The 19,465-nt window shown below is 35.7% G+C and overlaps 1 protein-coding gene across 38 annotated transcripts in view; it reads left to right on the top strand.

Annotated features, from left to right (window-relative positions):
- The window catches only part of KCNMA1 (potassium calcium-activated channel subfamily M alpha 1), a 527,339-nt gene that overhangs the window by 238,364 nt on the left and 269,510 nt on the right, over positions 1–19,465 (top strand). For all 38 annotated transcript variants that reach the window (XM_041127120.1, XM_030030358.2, XM_030030356.2 and 35 more), the window contains exon 3: positions 5,545–5,606. In XM_041127120.1, coding sequence (XP_040983054.1) covers positions 5,545–5,606 — 62 coding nt within the window. The remainder of the gene's footprint in view (positions 1–5,544; positions 5,607–19,465) is intronic.

Below are 19,465 nucleotides of genomic sequence, written 5' to 3'. Positions count from 1 at the left end.
TGCAGGTTTTCATTCCTAACAAATCCAGAAAAGTATATTCTCTTTGTCTACAAAAGAAATACAATTGATTTCCATTTTTATGGTTAAAGGAAGTTTGGTTTTTATGTTTAAAGTATGTAAATTTTCATTCAAATTAGGTCAAAACCTCAGGCTATTGACATCTTACTAATGCAAACTTTAGTGTTCCAAAATTAGTAGATCCTTGAGGATGTAACTTTGTGGTCGTAAGAAATAATTTGTATTCTCTTTAAGTAATTTGAAATATAAAAGCTAATAGAGCTTTATTTTAAAGCATCATATGAAAAAGCTGACTAGCTCATTAACAGAATTTACTGTATGGATGTAGAAATTAAAATTAAGTGAAATTCTAAACATATTAATAATTGAACAACTTAATATATTTTAAGCAGAACAGTTCACTTGGGGTTGAAAAATTTAACCTTAGAATAACAAGAGTTTCAGGCAGACATTTCTGAAGAACAATACACAAGAGATTGTCATCGGATGACAAATAAGTACTCTGGTGCTCTGAAGTGTTAGGGGTTACAGGATTCCTGAAAGTTTTTTTTTTCACTGTGTACTTCTTATTTTAGTACTTAATGTTGAGAGGACTATAACAATAGACAACTATTCCTTTTTTATTTCCTTCTTTACCTCTTGAGTTCTATGCTATTTTGTATTAATGTTGTTTGGATAGTTCAATATTTTATAGGCAAGAACTTGCCTTTGAAACTTAAGTGAGTTCTGTTTTGTGTTCCACAGAACATTCAGACATTACAGGCTAACGAGAGATTGAAGCTCCTGCTCTAGAGTCCTTACATTACTCATTGTTGTGGATTTATTAACTGTAGCCGTCCTCTAACGTGAACAGCCTTTCCATTTTCCCATGTTTCTTCAATAATGCCAGGACATTAGTTCAATGCAGTTGTAGGGGAAACAGTGCCACCCGTTGGATTATCAGTATCATCCTTTTGTGACATAGTCCTGGAAGGTTTGCTGATCCCCTTTACGGTTATTATGGCTTAATTCTGATAGTATTTTCTCAATACCTATACTTTCCCTGCAGTTTTATTCTGTTGCTACACCCTTATTAAAGTTTCCCGGTGTTGGGTTTTTTTGCTTTGTTTTGTTTTTGTTTCTGGGTTTGTGGGTTTTTTTTTGGGGGGGGGGGGTGGTTTTGTTTTTTTCTTTTCTGTCCCTAATGTGGATGCATAAAGTTTGACTGCAGTTTGACTGCAACAGAGCAGTCAAAGCTCTTCTGGAGCACCTTGCTAGCAGTGGAGAGCAAAACATTCTTCCAGTTTTCTTTAAGTGGATTTTATCTGCAGTTTCTCTGAGTCTTGCCTCAAAAAGACGTTGTACACTTCTGTTGAACTCTGTGGCTGGATATTTTTTTTTAGGAAAGATTTAAGGATATGCAGCAACTATTCCATGCTTTTCCCTCTCTTTCCTTTAATCAGATTGGTGTTTATTTTTGACTTGATGCTAAGCGCTTAGTCAGTGTAGCTGCTAGCATATGACTTCACATTTCTCAATCTTAAACAAACAGTAAGTTATTATAAATTAAAAGATTCTTTTCTTCCAGAGAGAGAGAAGTTATAATAGATGTGTAGCAATTGCAATGTTGTGCCAAGTGCATTGGAACAACAAACAGAGCAAGCAAGCTTCTCCCTGTGGCCTAGTTAACAAAAAAGGCAATAATTCACATATGCTTTTTTTCCTCCCTTAGATTCTAGTTGCTGTGAGCTTGGGGTATCAGTCTGTCTATGTTCATACCTCTCTTCAAGCATTGTAAGTTACCCAAAATAGGTGTTACCTCCCATGACAGTCTAGCAAAGGCTGTCATCTGAATCTAGACCTAAACTCAATAATTGTCTCCCTGAGTCTGAATAACCAGGCTGCATTCAGCTTTTTTAGATGGGAGTGCAGCAAAAAACTTGCATCTGAGAATCTGTGAAATGTGTTTATATAGCATGGAAAGGTATTAATTTTCTTTTTTAAAATTTTAATATAACTCTAACCTGATTGGTTCGGGCCCTGCTTTTTCCACACACTTGGTGTATTCGAGTTTAGCTCAATACCTCTGTCACTTAGCAAAGGAAGAACATGTTTCTCTGCTAGCAGGATAAAAATGGAGTTTAAGATTCCACTCTCTTTTGATGCCCTTTCTGTGATTTTGGGGGACATTATGAACTGTAATGTTAGGTATGCGTTTTGGGGCAGTAGAAGAGAAAACAAACCTTGATTTAAAATCAGTTATGTATTACAGTAGAGGAGGTGTAGTTTTGCATACATATCTCACTGTTTGGTGTAGCACGGGAATCTGGAGCTTCTTGCAAAATGTATGTATTTGCATTTTAGTGGCAGTTATGTGAATTGTCATAGAACACTTAAACTCCTTATGTGTCTTGGAAGATCTTACCTAGAACCTATATAACATTATTTAAGCAGCACAATGGTGATTATTAAGGGATTGGATATAACTAAAATGCAAGGCTGGTATACAGTTATGCTGGTTTTGTTCTAGAGGGCTGCTTTGACTAGTAGGCAATGATTGAATGTTGTGACCTAAGACTTGAATGTGAAATGGAAAATAAAATTCCAGCTTTACTTGTGTACTTCGCAAAACTTGAAAGAATGAGAAGAGTGTCATAGAGTCCCAAACAGATTACGGGTTTAGTTTCTCAAATTTCATTATCAGCATTAAATGGTCATTTTGGCATTCTTCAGCTCATAACTCCTGCTGTAGGGTCTATCTGTTTCGGTTTTGGGGGTTTTAGGGATTGTTGGTTTTGGTTGTTGGTTGAGTTGTTTGCTTAGTTTTCGTTTTGATTTGTTTTTTTTAAGGAGATACCTGTATTTAATAGTAGTTTTGATGGTGCTGTTAGTATATAAATGATTCCACAGAATGTAGGCTAAAACATCACCATTAATAACTTGACTTTTAGCCATGTAAGATTGAATAGCTGTGTTTAAAACTGGTTTGGGTCAAATAAAAATTTTCACCAAAAATGTAAGCACTGTATTCCCAGAACCCTCAGCCCCTTGGTTAACTCTGTTTTTTAAAAAAATTATATAAAGACTTCTCTTGAAATGTATTGATAATAAATAATCTAGAGCTAGACAACAGAGCAGATTTGATTCAGATCCAAACTGTGATTGTGTGTGGCTTGGAATACTGCAAGGGGTGGGGCAAGGTGTGCACAATCAATTTGATTCCCAGTAACTTAATTCAGAGAAAAACGGGCCTTGGGATTACTGCTAATCATAATTTGGGATATATTGCCAGGTGACAATCCACAAGTTCTATTCACCACATTAGTTTTTTACAAGATGGTGAGACTCTTACCAGTTGGTATGGATTTAACAGCTTATTTCACCTTGCAACACCTATATACATCTGATCAATAATGTAGTTTAATGAAAGAAGATTCAAACTCTAGATGCTAACATTATATTAGATTCGGGTAGTAAAAACGTTATTTGAAGAGTTTCATGCTTCAGTCCTTGAATTTGACAGACAAATCTCACTGATTTGGGTGATAGTGCGTCAGATCAGACAACAGGTACTTGTACTCAGGCAAAATACTACTTCTCAGACATTCACAAAGCAAAAAGTTATGGTAAGCAGGATCTAAAAGGAATGAAAAATTAATTTAAACTTTCAGTGAAGTAGAATTTTTTAAAGAAGTTGTAGTGATTACATAATATTAAGAAATTAATGAGTTTCTTTCTTTTATTGGAAAATATCTGCATGTTTGATTTTGGCCCTGCAGAGCTCCAGAGTTTGGTTATATAATTATACCTTGCTTCAGATACTGCCATTACAGTGTTGAGTGATAGCTGAGAGTAGAGAAACTTCTACATTGCTGTTTCAGTAAGTCTACTTAGAATTAACACATTGCGTGTTCCCTGGTACTGCTTGTGCTATGACTGTCAGCCTCCTTCCTAATACGGCAGCTTCAGTAAAAGGTCTGAAGCCTGTATTGAATGAAGAAATTTTTGTTTCAGTGCTCATCTGTTGCTGGAACAGTTGAGATTGTCAACAAAAGTAGCAATAGTGGTGGTAGTATTCGTTCGTTATGGTAGTCATACAGATTAATAAATCTGCTCAGTCAGAACTGGAATGACACCACTAGTTTATTTCACACATGCAGTTGTTTAGATATTGTCTTAAATTTTAGCCACTTCTGACCTAAGAAGTTGTATTTTAACTGGCAGTTTCAGGAGCTGCATGTCCCCTTAGTTAGTACCCTGGTTTACCCAATCCTGAGTGATCAATTCTCTGAGTTTATTTTAAGGGACATTACTTCTAAGCAGCTACTTGAGATGTGCATGCCAGAAGACTAAGGGATACTTTATTTTGATTCTGTAGACTAGCAGATCAGTTGAGTTGCAGGAGACATAATTTTCCATCTGTTTCTCATCCTCAGTGCAGCAGACAGGAATCTTCTCTGATTTCTTCCAGAAGAATTGCATTCTAAGATACAAAAAATAGCTTATTGGGTTCATGTTTTCAGATTCCAAATTACCCAGTGGATGGCATTGTTCGAGAGACAGAAACCTACAGTAAGGATATCGGAAATCTAAGTCGCAATGGGTACACAAACTATTGTGTACTTCATGATTCCTCAAGCCAAAATTTGAGTGCAGAAATTTCATTTATGCTGTCCCGTGTAGATGCAGACCTATTTTGGGTAGGATGTGAAACTAAATCTTCCCACAACATTGGAGAATCTTTGGGAGCCAGGAGAACAGAAAATTGTATTGGCTTTATGTTCAGAAAAAAGAAATTAGAGACAGACGGAGATGTGATTAATTGAGCTTCTGCTGTACTAGCCAGAAAAGCAAGTTCTACCTTCTTAATACGGGCTGGATGCTAGACCTAACAAAATTATTTGGTTCAAAAACTTCAACAGGGTTAAAGGGGGGAAAACACTGGGACTACAAGGTGCCTGGGGTATGTATTCATTGTATCAGGACGTGCTGCATCCAGCCATTGTTTTAACCTGTTTGAAACTTAGCTATAGTCTCAGTGAAGAGGAGGGCAGAGTAAATACACATTTTTACATAGCCTTACACTTATCCTGTGGATTTCACGACCACGTGTATAAATGGAAACTCACTCTAATCTGTCATCACTCTCGGTTTACCTACCAATGAGCAGAAACTTACTGCAGTCCTGAAGGATACGCCTCATAAAGCTATAGTGTGATTTGAATGCCATGCAGTAGGATTGCTTGCCATTTGAAATGAAAGAATATAGTTTAGCAGAGGTTAGGATCTAGGACCTAATTGTATACTGGTTTCCCTGAGGTAGGATTCAACTTGTTTGTGTCTCTTTTTCAATGCAAGAAAGCATTCATTCTCTGATAATATATAGTGTTTGAAATTCAAGTAGGAGTATATTTCTAAAGAAAATGACAGCTGAAATAAAAAAAATACTAGTTTATGATTTATTTTCCTTGTCTCTTTTTGTGTGTAAAAGAATAAATGTTTCACTTTAACACTGTTAAATAAGGACTCTCTTCTTTTCTTTTGTAGGTTGTCCTAGTCTTCGCTCTTAGTATTGGTGCTCTTGTAATATACTTCATAGATTCATCAAAGTGAGTATTCTAGTACATTTTCCTTTCCCTCCTTTCCTGCAGCAATTATACATCTTTAAATTGCTCCATTCATCTACTTCAAATCAGTGCTTGGTCTTATCGCCTGAGTGCGAAGAACTTTATAATAGTGCGTGGTCTACCAAAATAACTCAAGAATGGGAAAAAAGTCTTATATAAATTAGATTGAACATAGTCACATTGGATCTGCAGAATGAATAGAGAGGAAAAACTACTTTTTTGTTGTTGTTGAAATTATGCGTACTGTTGCAAAATTATAGTTTTTATGTTCATTGGGTATGTGTGGAATCTTTCAAATTCAAGACTAGGATAAGAAATACAGGGGAAGAGTATTTGCCAAAAAATTACAGTTTGCAGAAGAAAAAAGTGTCTTGGGAGACTGACAGGAACACTTCCGAAAAACTTTGAATGAATTAGACAATATGAGCATTATATCTGGCATATCTGTTCAAATTTCCAGCTCCTGGGTTTGATAGATTTCTGCTAAGATAAGGTGAGCCAGTAAAAATCTGCAAAGCATCTCAATATTTTTCAGATTTACACCAACATTATCATATAGTGTTGTAGCTTTGGCCAGGCAATAGAAAGTTTCATCCTGACTTTTTGAGGTGTGTGATGGTTTGATACAAACCAATCTAACTAGGAATATCCTCTCATTGATATCATTCATAGTCCACCCTTGTTTTCATATCAAGCTAGACACTGTCAGTGACGTAACAGGCAAATTGGTAGCCTAACACAGAAGAAACTGATAAAAGGGGACTTAGTAGAATATTATTCTGTTGAATCCAGTTATTTTGGGGACATGATATTCTGAAGTATCGATAGCATTTTAAAGCTCTAGGTCTACATATTTGCTGCTTTTCCCCGGACTTAGGCTTGCCATTACTGCAACGGTTAAGATAGAATGCCAGCCTAGCTGTCTGTAATGATAGTGGTTATGTTCTGAAACAATCCTTATGTGACTCAGAAAATCAGACATTTCACTGTTTACATCTGTACATACTGCTATTTAGGTAGGTGGTAGCACCAGCAAAAGGCATTCTTGAATACATGGATGTCAGTTCTATATTGCGTGAGTTTCAAGCCATACCTTTGTAGCCTAGATGTGTCAAGCATAACACAAATAACTAAGGTAGAGATTTTCTTTGTGGAGAGGAGTCAAGTGGGTGGGAAAACTCAAGTTGTATCTTGAGCTCCATTGAAGTGAGGACAATAATTTTTCCTTCTTAACATTGTGGTGAGTGTTCTCATTAATTTTAGCAAATTTGTCTTTAATATGTCACCACTGAAGCAAGTAAGGCGGTGCTTTTCTGAAGATCTTTTTAAAAACTTTTTAAAACACAATGGCAAAGCATCTGGGTGCCCAACATATCCAGGTCAAAAGTGTCGAAAAGAATAAAACCTGTTACCATTTATGTTTCAATTTCAGACGAACAAAATACAGCTATTTGTCGGGGCAATTGTCTTTTGTGAAACTAATGGATCATATAATGATTTTTAGGCACTGCATTCTAGAAGCCTTTGATTGTTTTCCTCAAGGAGAGCAGAACTGACAACATGGGAGATTTCTCTGGGGTGCTTAAGCTTTCTGTGGGCCACCTAATCCATGTACAGCTACCAGCTTATTGGCTGCTCTGTCAATGGGGATAGAAAACTGTTTTAACTGTAGGTTTCTCTGGGTTTTCAGCCAAGGTTTAACTCACAGCTGCAGTTTAAATTCAGTAACCTCAAGTTAGTATACTTGCACGCTTTTCCTTTGTTTTCTCCTCCTTCTCTCTTACCCTACTTTCTCCCCCCCCATCTTTGTCCTTTTTTTTTGTTTTTCTGGTAAATACTCATTAGTAGTTTGATTCAGGTTAGAAACTGCCCAGATATATCCCTGAAGTGAAAAATTCTGCTTTATTCTGTATGAGAGCTGACCTGATACCCATTTCAGCAATGTAGAATAAATGTAGTGACATATCAGTCTATTTAAGATCCCCAAGTGCATGATTACCAAAAGTAATTCCTCTTAGAATTTGGTCAAACAGGAAATAATGAAGGTAGGGTGAGAGGAAGGCTTGTGATATCCTCAACAAAACAACTGGAACAGCCCAGACTGTGGCTTGGCCAGGAGCAGTGGAGACAAACAGGATCTAGTGCTCACACCAGACAGATAGTGACATCTACCGTTGTGTGCTTTCCCTTGACAGTGCATTCTATAGCTGTTTATTCTGCCTGTGCCATGGACACAGCTGTCATTTGATCTTACACATAGAGTGACAAAAATCATGTCTTCACTCCAAAGCTGAAGAGTACTAGTGTAAGAGTTTGTCTAAAACAAAATGCCAGTGATCTATTCATCCGAGACTCTTAATCTGTAAGTAGATTTGCAGATGTAATAGCTGGTATGTCCACAAAGGAATCCTACATGACTTCATACGTAAGGGGCATCAAGAAAGATGGGAAAAAGGATGAGTGTCATGATTAATACTAGTGGAAGACACTGAGGAAGTCAGTAAGGCTCATACAGAAGATACTACCCATTGCTCCCTCTTCTACATTCATGGTATAGGGAAGGTGGCTGGAGGCAATATGAATGCTGTCACAGCTGTGAGAGGAGGGTAAACTAAGAGCATTTCTATGCTACTCAGTTCATCACTCTAACAGGCATTCTCCTAGACTAGTACCACGTGAAATGGTATGTCCAGTGCAATGCAATTTAGAGAGATCTGAGGTCAGAAAATTGTGCAGCTTCATCAACATAGTATCCTCCATACCAGTTAGTCCTACATCTCAGCAGAGCAATTAAGCAGCTTCATGTTGCTATAATATGTCTGTACTAATTCTGGTTCTGGCACAAACTTTAGGGATCTCTGTACCATACTCCATTACAAAATATAGGCACACTTGTGATCCAATACATCTGCTTTAATCTGAATTGACTTTTCTTAGAAAGAAGCAGTACTTAACTCACCTTTTAAGAAAGGTTCTAGACAAAATCACAAAAATAATCATTCTTGGTAGAAAGAATGAAGGTTATTCATTTTGAAAACTATAGCGATTATTTCAATACCCTTTATTAAGATTATTCTGTTGTTTATTCAATGCTTCTACTTTTTACAAGCCACCAGCTTGAATCGTCTCCTAGTACCACAAGATGTGTATAGAACATTCTTCTTTAAAGTGAATATGTACACTTTCAGTGATGCATGGTAGTAACTAATGGAAGATTTCAATCCTTAAATTGAGAATTTATTTAGCAGAGAAATTACTATCTTGGCATGCCTGTCGATTAAATCCAGTCACATCTGGGTAGGAAATGTTTCACTTATTACTAAGGACTAGACTCTTTCCTTCCTTTCTTTGTAGAATCTAATTAATAAAATACTGTTTTCTTGGACAACACTATTTTTTCAATGCTGGAAATAGCAGTTAAACTTGAAACATTTGCCAAAGAGATTTTATAGATATCACCCACATAATTATTTTAATCTTTAGGTAACAAATAAACAAATAATTATATTTTTATTTTTAGAGATTTGTTCACTTTAATGTCTGTCTTCCATTTTTAGTTTGAATAAAAGCAGAACATTCAAAGAAATAATCATAAGCAGCTACTTAGAAGAATTTTGATTAGGAAAGTGATCTACTTTAGTACAGAATAGTGTCATATATCCTAATGATGGTTCTTTTCCAATTTATGTTCCCTTTAAAATTTTCATCATTTAATTTTTCAAGGTAAGGAAATAATGGAATTATCCTTCATTCTTAAGAGGAAAATCTAACTTGATGTGCACGCTTTAGATGGTTCTCTAGAGTCTGCTGAATGTGCTGCTGTAGAATAGAGAGCTTGATGTCTGCCAATACTTTTTCATTTTCCATGCTTTTTTATAAGTATTTTTTATAACCTTCTTCCTGTGTCCACTTCTCTTTATTTTTCTGCAAGTAAAAGGTATTTTAACAAATACATATATAAGTACTTCTAAGTACATTAAAGATGAATTGCCTATTTTAATTTCCATTTGTCATCCTGACCTCTGCATATCGTGCTGAATTAGTGACTGGAATAGAGTAGAGAAAAACATTTGCTTGCCATGATCATCTTTAGACGTGGTTAGTAAAAGCACTAGCAGAGGACTCAATTTCCCACTAAACTGGTAACTCAGGGCTCCCATTCTCTATTTCTTGTAATGGCAGTAGCATAGAAACTGTTTATGATTTGAATATCCTTTTCTACTCTGGATCTTTTTTGTCTTCTGGAGTGCAATACAATGTAATATGCAACCATAGATATAAGCTGTGCTTTTCAGGCACAGAAATTTAAATTTTTTTGCCGAACAGTTTGGTTTCTAATGACCAGTTATTACTGTTCTGTCTCTTAAAGTTTACCTCATTTACTGGAGTCCCTTCACTATAAACTGACATTAATGTGGAAATAAGAGAGCCCATCGATGGCAAGGTGAAAACATAAAAACTCTCTCAATTGGCTTTATATGTTCTACTTGTGTTTTTCAAATCAGTTTTTTGGAGTTGTTTATATTTTCAGAGGCATCAGTGTAGTTATTCCTAAATAGCTATTTTTTTCCAATACTGTGTCACATATTGTAGTTGATTAGAATTGTACATAAAAGTGCCATCTGGCAATGAGTGTAAAACAGCTGGTTCTAAGAATAACAGTGGCACTGTGAATAGGAAGATTTATACAAATATACACACAGACTTATATGTTCATGCTGAGCCCTGAGCTTGTTCTCAACTGTTGCGTTCTTAATCAGAAAGCTTTATTTCTTTATGTAAGTGGAACATAAAAAAGTTAAACTTATAGACAACTCTACTTTTTTATGTTCTATATATCTTTGTACATCTGAGAAGAATTCAGAAGTCCTTGCTTGTTTTGCATACTAATTGTATAAAATCCCATTTGTCTAGATCTGATATCCAGGGAACCTGAATACTGCCCAAATGTAAAACTACCAAGTTTGTCTTAAGTAAACCATAAGGAAAATGCCCTTATTCTTAGCTTGATTTCTAAACTAATTTTTTAAAATTATCTTTGTGCTTTTTGCAAATGTGTCTATTCTAGACCTTCCTTAAAGCTTTCCGAGTTTCTAAAACTATCAGAAAATACCCTACATACCCTCCTCATCACCATACCCCTTTCATCAGTGCTATGACAGGAGACAGAGAGAGCATGAAGATGTACTTCTAGCCACCACCAACTAAGGTTTGATCGACACTGATCCTGCTCTACTCTGTGGGAGTGTAAGAGCTTGGCCCATTTGGGATTGCATTAATTGTGAATTAATCCCTGAAAAATATGGGATAATGCAATTTAAAACACAGTTTTAATTGATCAGATTAATTATCTTTACAGCTCTATTCTAGGATATAGTTTATTGAGGTAATGTTCTTTGACAATGAACCACAAAGTTAATTTCAAACATTAATCAAATAATTTTGTAAGAAAAAAGAAAACATCTTTAATTGTTAAACTACTTTGTCATGTCTGCAGCTTAACTGCTGACATTGACTAGTGCATCATTATTCATTCTTTTGTCCGACTTTTATTAAATATGTATATATAAAAAGTATCCACATACATATTTGCATAAAAATGCACTCTCACTTAATGACACATTAATTGTATTCTTGTGTTCTGTTCTATATGTGGATGACTTTTAGAAAGGATTGTCATTCCCTTCTGGAATACAGTTTTCTTGAGCTTCATGTGTCTCCTGTGGTGCCTTTCAGTTCAGTTTTTTGGCCTTGTCTTTATTTAGAGTGAAGCAAGTCTTTGTTACCCACTTGCTTAGTAGCAATATTAGCTGGAAACACAGGTTTCAGAGATGCTATACTAGAAATTGCTTAGCAAAACAATGCAAAATGAAAGGTCTGGTTTCTTACTTTGGAGGATTCACACTGGGGTTTTTTGCCGTTGTATAGGAATAGATTAGGAAGGCTGCACTGGAAAGAAATATTCTATTTGAGGAATTTCCTGTGTGACAGCACAAGGAGAAAAGTGTCATTAGCAAGTTCTCTTGGAACATTTTACTAGAAAAATATTTTTTTTTCCTAAGTGGCACTTTATTTCAAGTCCTTATGAACTCTGTTATTCTGTGGGAATATTTGAGGATAAATTGTGATTGCATACAATGTTTGTCTTTACTGGTTGTTTGCTGCTGCTGCCAGTTTGTCTTGTGAAAGACATTTGATTTAGTGCAGCAAAATGTTCTATAGAAATACTACAAGCCTGACGAGGATTATTTATTTAAATCTGTTACAGATACAGACTGTCACTGCCCAAGAGAATTTGTGTCTTTCTCATTTGTTTAGGCTGTGCTACCCCTTTTACAGATATGTCTGAGTTACGAAGTTTAACTGAGTAGTTCAGTAAGTCTGTGTGTACACCAAAAATCAAGTATTTTTAGATACCAATCTCATATTTTCATTACAAGTCAGTCAGCTTTTCCACATCACCTGGGCTAATCTGCGGAACATTTTGATGACACTTTCTCAGTTTCATGGCCCTTAAGGGAAAAGCAATTGAAATTTTAATTGTAAATCAAACAATTCAATGCTGCTACATCTGAATTTCGAGTGAATCCCAGTGGCCTGATGTATAAAAAAAATACGATGTGTCTAAGATGATCAGAAATACAGTTCTTAGAGAAAGTTCAGTGTTTTGATCTTTGATTTTGTTATTCTACAAAATATTCTAATAAATTTTATTATAAGCTTCAGTTTACAGTTTGATTAATTTTTTTTTAAGTATTGTGAATGTATTTTTCTTTTACACTTGTATGTCTTGCAGTTTTAAAAGAATGCTGTTTTCCGCTCCAGCAAACCATTTCAGCTATGCTGTATTATTTTGCTGAGGACAGCCCTTGCAGTTCAGGCTCCTATTCTTTTAAGTATTGCATTTACCAGTATTTTGAGTGCATACAGATTCTACATAGCATTTCAGTCTTCATATTTGAGGAATTAAGTAAATAGGGCTTAAATAACACTGTGTTTTGTGTCAACTCTTTCTACTTACAGTGAAATTTACTCGTGCAAAAATATTTTAATTATGTTTATAAAATTCTTTGTCTTACTACACTCATTAACCCACACTAAGTGGCCACTGGAGCATTCCTTCATTCTTTAAGTACAAATTAGAGTTAATATATATACTTTTTTTCATGGTGCATGAATAGGTTTGAAGAAGCTGACTTTAAACTCTGGGATCTGGTTCAAGGACCTGTTGTTAGATGATATTTACCTTTGCTCAAATTGCTAAAATTACAATGGTCTGTATCTTGGCAAGTAGATTAAAACAGTATTATTCCCTCCGTAATGAGAATTCTTGGGAAATAATACAGACAGTCTCATACAGACTATCCAATCCTCCATGGTACCCTGCAGCCAGTCTACTTGTCAATTTTGATTTTTTTTTGTTCATTTTAATTTTGTTAATACTGCAGCGATTTCTGGCCATTTCTGTGAGCTGATAAATGTTGTCCCATGCTGATCAAAGTAAATCCAGTTGCATTTGTTCTCCCCACCTCTCCCTTAGAAAAAAGAGAGAAAAATAGGGTTAATTCCTAAAACCAAATCTTAGTATTATTAAATGCTCAATAGTCAAATGGAGTGATAGGTGTCATTTTCTGATGTAAAGAAAATTTAGGTTAAGTATGTAAATTAATTTCTCTTGAGTCATTACTTTCAAGTCACTTGTTTTTTACTATTATAACAGAAATATAACTTCAGCTGTTCCTACTGCTGCTGCTTGGCAAATGACAAAATGTATGGTTTATAAAGATTCTGTCAGCACCCTTTAAACCGATACAGCATTAAATAAGATTATCAGTCGTAAGTAAGGGCTCATTTTATCTTTGCTGTGTTTGTAATAGATAACTGACTGCTCACCATTGTTGGTTTAATTCAAAAAGTGATTTGCAGGAGAAAGCCTTATTTGTGGCAATGAACGTTAATTTTCTTCATTGCTCTGCAAAGTTTCATGGGAAAATGTCCATAGCTAAGATTCATTGCTTTCATAATAGCATGCTACAGTTCAAGCCAGGTGAGTATGCAATGCAATGCATGGCCTCTGCAGGCAATTGGATACCAGAAAGATATAAGGCCTTTGTTAGGTACAGATGGTGTTAATTATGAGTGAAATCCAGCAACAACAGTGATGTGATTATTATAAGGCAAAAAGCGAAAGAAACAAGCCACAACGGGGGTGAAAAAAACACATAATTGTCCTCCATGTGTTAGTATGCACTTAGCTGTCCAGGACAAATGGATTAGGTATGATTGTATGTTTTCTAGGTTTGTTGGTAGACATCTGTCCCTTGAGACACAGCAACTAATCATTATAGGTGTTATCTTTCTTGAATTGTTAAAAAAGTTGGATATAGTGAGGCATACCTGTAGAAATTAGTTGCATGTTTTATGTGCTATCCATCTCAGCTCAATGTTTGCATTTATTCTCTGATATGCTCAGAGATCTTGTGTTTGGTAAATTGTATGCAGATAAAATTTGTAAAACACTACCTGAATAACTTTTCTGATCTACTTGGGAGTTGAGGAAGATTGTAAAATTCCTTCGTTATGATTATAATCATAAATAAAGATAATTCCTCTGTATGTGTTTATCACATTGATGAAACAACATTGGATTACTTTGGTTTTCACTAATTGTACATAATCACTGGGTAGGCAATATAGACATACCCAGTTTTCTTGAGACAAAACAATGCAATGAAGTTTCTATCAATGCCAGTAGATTGTGTTTGGTCAATGGTCAAAATTAATTGTTGCAAATGAATTAAATGAGAAATATTGTGAATGAGTTTCAGATAAAATGGAAAAAAAAAAGTTTCTTTCTACAATAATATGGCAAATCAAGCCTTGGGGAAATTTTTGGTTACTGTTTTTACTTGTTGTATCATACAGAAAATCTTATTAATCATGATACACAACCTTGATGATGTGACAAATTGTAGTGGGATAAATTTTCTGAAGTGTTAGGCCTTGTAAAACATATCAGTAAGGTCAAAATTTCTGGAAAACATCTAAAAAATGAGAATTAATAAATTGTGGCAGAAATCACATCTGTTTTGTATATGAAGTTCTGGAAACAAGCCATTATCATCTTCTATTTAGTTTGTTTTCAGTATTCTATTAATCAGCTTGTATTTCAACATGTAACTTTATTTCAGCTTTCTTGATTCAGACAATCTCTGAATTGTTGAAATTGGAAGGGACCTCAGGAGATTGTTTAGTCCAACCCTCCTGCTTCCAGCAGGGTTACCTAGAGCAGGTTGCTCTGTGTCCAGTGTGGATTTTGAATATTTCCAAGGATGGAGATTCCACAGTCTCTCTGGGCAACCTGTTCTGGTGTTTGATCACCCTCACAGTCAAATGTGTTTTGTTTTGTTTTGTTTTGTTTTGTTTTCTTATGTTTGACTGAAATTCCATGTATTTCAGTTAATGTCATTTGCTCTTGTCCTGTCATTGGGTATCACTGAGAAGAGTCTGGCTCTGTTTTCTTTACTCTTAAAGAAGGCTTCATCAGATATTTGTACATGTTGATAAGATCCTGCTGAGCCTTCTCTTTTCCAGACAAAACAGTCCCTGCTCTCTCAGCCCTCCTCATATGACAGGGCTCCAGTCTCTTAATCATCTTTGTGGCCCTTCACTGGTCTCACTCCTGTATGTCTATGTCTCCATGCTGAAGACACATTTCCTAATGCAGCCTGGGATGCTGCTGACTTTCTTTACTACAAGGGCACATTGCTGGCTTATAGTCAACTTGTACACCAGGACCCTCAGGTCCTTTTCTGCAAAGCTGCTTTCCAGCTGCAGCCAGTTGCATGCTAAGGAATCACTGAAGTGCAAGCTTGTATCATTTTGTTATTCCAAAAGTAAGTGAGTAATTTTAAATAACAAAACTTTTCTACATGCAGTGATACTTAGTGACTTTATTTGTATTAAAATGTTGCCAGATAGGCCTGTATGTAAATATCTGTCACTTGAATTAATAGTGTTTATACTGAATATAGCAGGCTTAAGAGTTTGATCTTTAAGAAGCTAAGTCCTCATTTTTCATGAACCAATTCTTATATGGTTTAAATTTTCAGCATCTCTTAGAATATTAGCTGGACAACTGAGAGTATCGTATTTCAAGAATCAGAGAAGTAGATCCTTTTTTTTTAAGGGCTAGATGGAATTTGCTAATGGCTTTTTGAAGCACTTTGCCACTAGTTTTTCCTTCTCCGATTTCTACTGAATAGCCAGAAATTTGGTTTTGATATGGACAAAAATCTGTATCACTAGCATCTTTGCAGGAGAGCACAACATGTTGCTCTCTCCAGTTTCTCTCTTTTAAGAATGAATAGAGGAAATTCAGCTCTGAATTAAGTGTTGTCTAATTTGAATAGCCTATTAGCTATATTTACATAACAAGGCTTTTTCAAAGGAGCAGAATTTTACACTAAAACCTGGCTTCATATTTTTTGTGGAGAGGAAGGGAAAAGTTTCACAGCAGTGAAATTTCTAGACTAAAACCGGTGGAGTACCTTAAGCCTTGGTAAGGCCTCAAAGCATGCTTCTTTTTCTACACCATTGTATCAGAAATATGTAGATCAACTAATGAGAGAGTCTGGAGCAAAACAGGAATGGTGAAAAGTTTAGGAAAATTCTTGTGACAGGTAAATAAAGGAATGAGGAGTGGTTGTTGGAAAAGGATTTGTTTAGCCTGGGAAAGAAAGAAAAGAACCCACCTTGTGATATAAGGAGGGAACACATGGGACCATTCCAATATGTAAATAGAAGGGTAACCAAAGGTCATCTCCATGGTGTTTTGAAGAAACTGTAAAATCTGTATAATTTACAACTTTGCAGATTTAGTTTGGATCTTAAGGAAAGTTTGATTGCTGTGACAGTGGTGAAATATTGGAAAAGATAACCTAGAATGGTTGTGGAATTTCCTGCAAAAGGAGCTTTGAAGAAAATAAAATACCTGCTATCTCAGTTGTACCTATACTTGGTGATACTCTGGTTGGTAGGATGTTGGACTATCTGATTATTATGTCTTCTGTAATGTAAAGGTGACTGTGTGGCCTGGGACACTGAAAGGAAATGTAGACCACTTTATTGCTTTGAGGATCTAAGCCTGCAGAGCAGCAAGGTTATCTATAGGGTTTCAATCTTACAAAAATATTTTTTGCCTTAAAAATACTCTTGATAAAATGTTAACATTTAATACCCTCACCTTTTGTAATAAAGTTTATTATTTATGATGATATACTCAGATACTCTCAAAAGACTGAAATGGATCCAAGAGCAAGGAAGATGTGTGATCCTTTCTGGCCCAGGGCAAACTCTCTTCATAACATGTTGCTCTGCAGTTCAAGGTCACAATTACTCAGAAGAGTTTAGTCTTTTAGTGTAGCTGATCAGTGAGAATTTTTTCTTTTTTTTTTTTTTTTTTTTTTAATCCAGAGGCTGTGGGTAGGCACACAGGAATGCTTCTAAGGATTTGATGTTAGCATTTTATAGCTTGTCTGAAAATGAATAACTAAATCCAACAAGTATGTAGTACCAACAGGTAGAAAATTCTTTTTTCCCTTACTGTGTTGCAAGTCAGTTCTATCATCTCATGACAAATGGCTGGAGCTGTTTGTAAGAAGTAGATTTAACAACACAGGTTTGCACATCTATGTTATAATCTGCTTTTGAGTCAAATTCTTTTGTCTCTGCCATATTTAAAAAAAAAATTATTGATTGGTTAGTTTGGTTTTGGATTCTGTTATGCTTTATGTCCCATACCTGAGCTTTTTAAAGGGGTGGGGGGAAGATAGTGGTTTGACAAAGACTGTAACAGATTGTTGCCTCACCCAGCAATTTTTCTCCAAGCAAGTGCTCATTGATAAAGGACATTTGAATACCACTGGCTGGTATTCAACACTCCTGTGTGCCAAACTGCATCTTTCTTTCCCAATGAATTGTTTCTGCTTTTGTGTACTGAGTAATCAAAAGGCATCAGGTTAAACATCAGGGTAAAAAAGGCCTGCAAATTGACGGCTGCTTCTGGTTGATTCCTGGCAGTCTTTGCTGCTTTCTAGCTCTGTTTTGGGGAAGATTGTCCCCATCTGCTCTAAATTCCATTAGTTTTCATAGGGCAGGATCTCAAAGTTTGTTTTGTGCAAGTGCAAGAAAAGTCTTTCACCTGAAGGTTCGGAGCAGATGTCAGGCATAATCAGGCATGTCTAGAAAACCATGCTTCTAAAATATGTTTAAAGTTCTGTAGTTTATCCTCTGCTGCCCTGCTTGCTTAAATCTTGCATTAATTTTGATAATGTACTCAATTCATATCTCTGCATGAACTCATAGGTCTGTGAGGCCAGTGAAACCTCTGTTATCACAGAACCCCAGAACCAATGTCCTTTTTAAATTTCTATTCATGTCTATGTATTTCTTTTCTGATTTAAGGCAGGGACTGATGCTACTGCTAGTATTTTCCTTGTCTTCCATAGATAGTAATATGAAATGTTCCTCCCCTGGACACTTGAAATTAGTCTAAAGAATGTGCTTCAGAGAAAAATCATACGGTGTTTCCATGGGCTGAAAAGAATTATTGCAATAGATCTTCTCAGTTTCTCATTCCTGTGGTTTTTTAGACATGTAAATTTATGTTTATTTTGAAAATTATATTTAATATTCGTGTTACAGCACTGTATGTTATGCTGCATCTGAAGAGCAAACTGTTACTTGGTTGCTTAAGTTAGAATTTACTAACCATGGTTGTGTCTCTGAAAAATAATTTACTGTCTATACAGCAGCAATAAAGTATGTTTATTGACACCATTATACTTACATACACATTCTTTCATAATGACTTGGATCTGAACTTAAGAAATACGGGTAAAAAAATTTAGATGAGCATTTAATTGCAGCTTAGATTCCAGTAGCTTTCACTGGGAACAAGTTCTCAGGAAATCTATCCTGTGTTTATTTTCACCACCTACTGTATGCAATAACTTGGAGGTCAGTTTGTGTAATGAAACTGTATAGATCACATTTATGGCATGCTCAGTTTCGCTTCTCTGTTTTTACAAACTCATACCGTGCTGCTTGATGTGGTTCCAGTATTGCTGTGAGGACATTTTCTTAAATTACACTTTAAATTCTTTTAAAAACCACGCCAGTATATAATTGATATGCAGGTTAGAACCTTTCTTTAGTTTTCATCCTTTTCCTCTTTTCAAATGAATCTCTGCATTTTGTTTCATCCCAAAGCATCTGACAATGTATCTGCAAATATTTCATCCTGTGCTTGCTTTCCCTGTAGACAGATTAGTTGTGCACACTGAATTAACAGCATTCTTCCTTGCCACTGGACAAATTTACAAATCTATCTAATATAAAAGAGGAGACAACTCAGATGAGTTTTTAAAAATACCACATACCATATAGCTGTTATGAAAACATGGCTTGCACAGAAGATTGCCTTTCAGAGTGGAGTTGAACGTACAATCAGTGTCTTACCTTCTGCTTTTCAAGCTACAGATACAAATAAAGACGTGACCTCTTTTCCTTTTTTTCCTCCCTTTTCCCCTGACAGCTTGACAAATTGTAGCTTTTGGGGCACCCCAGCAGTTGATGAGTCACTTTTGCTTAAAAATAGAATTCCTTGCAGCAAGGACACCCATTCCGCTTTTGACGTATGTGTTGTTTCTGACAGAGTCACAGGGCCAACTATGCCATGTTAATTAAGCAACTAGGAAAAAAAAAAAGCGCTCTCTTCAGTAAATACCAGATCTGGAATCCAACAACACTGAAAAAAAGAAAAAGGAAATCCCATATAC

Source organism: Aquila chrysaetos, chromosome 11 (assembly GCF_900496995.4).
Source record: "Aquila chrysaetos chrysaetos chromosome 11, bAquChr1.4, whole genome shotgun sequence".
Classification (NCBI taxonomy): Eukaryota; Metazoa; Chordata; class Aves; order Accipitriformes; family Accipitridae; genus Aquila; species Aquila chrysaetos.
Note: the sequence above shows the minus strand (reverse complement) of the source record. Positions and strands in the feature narration are given on the sequence as shown.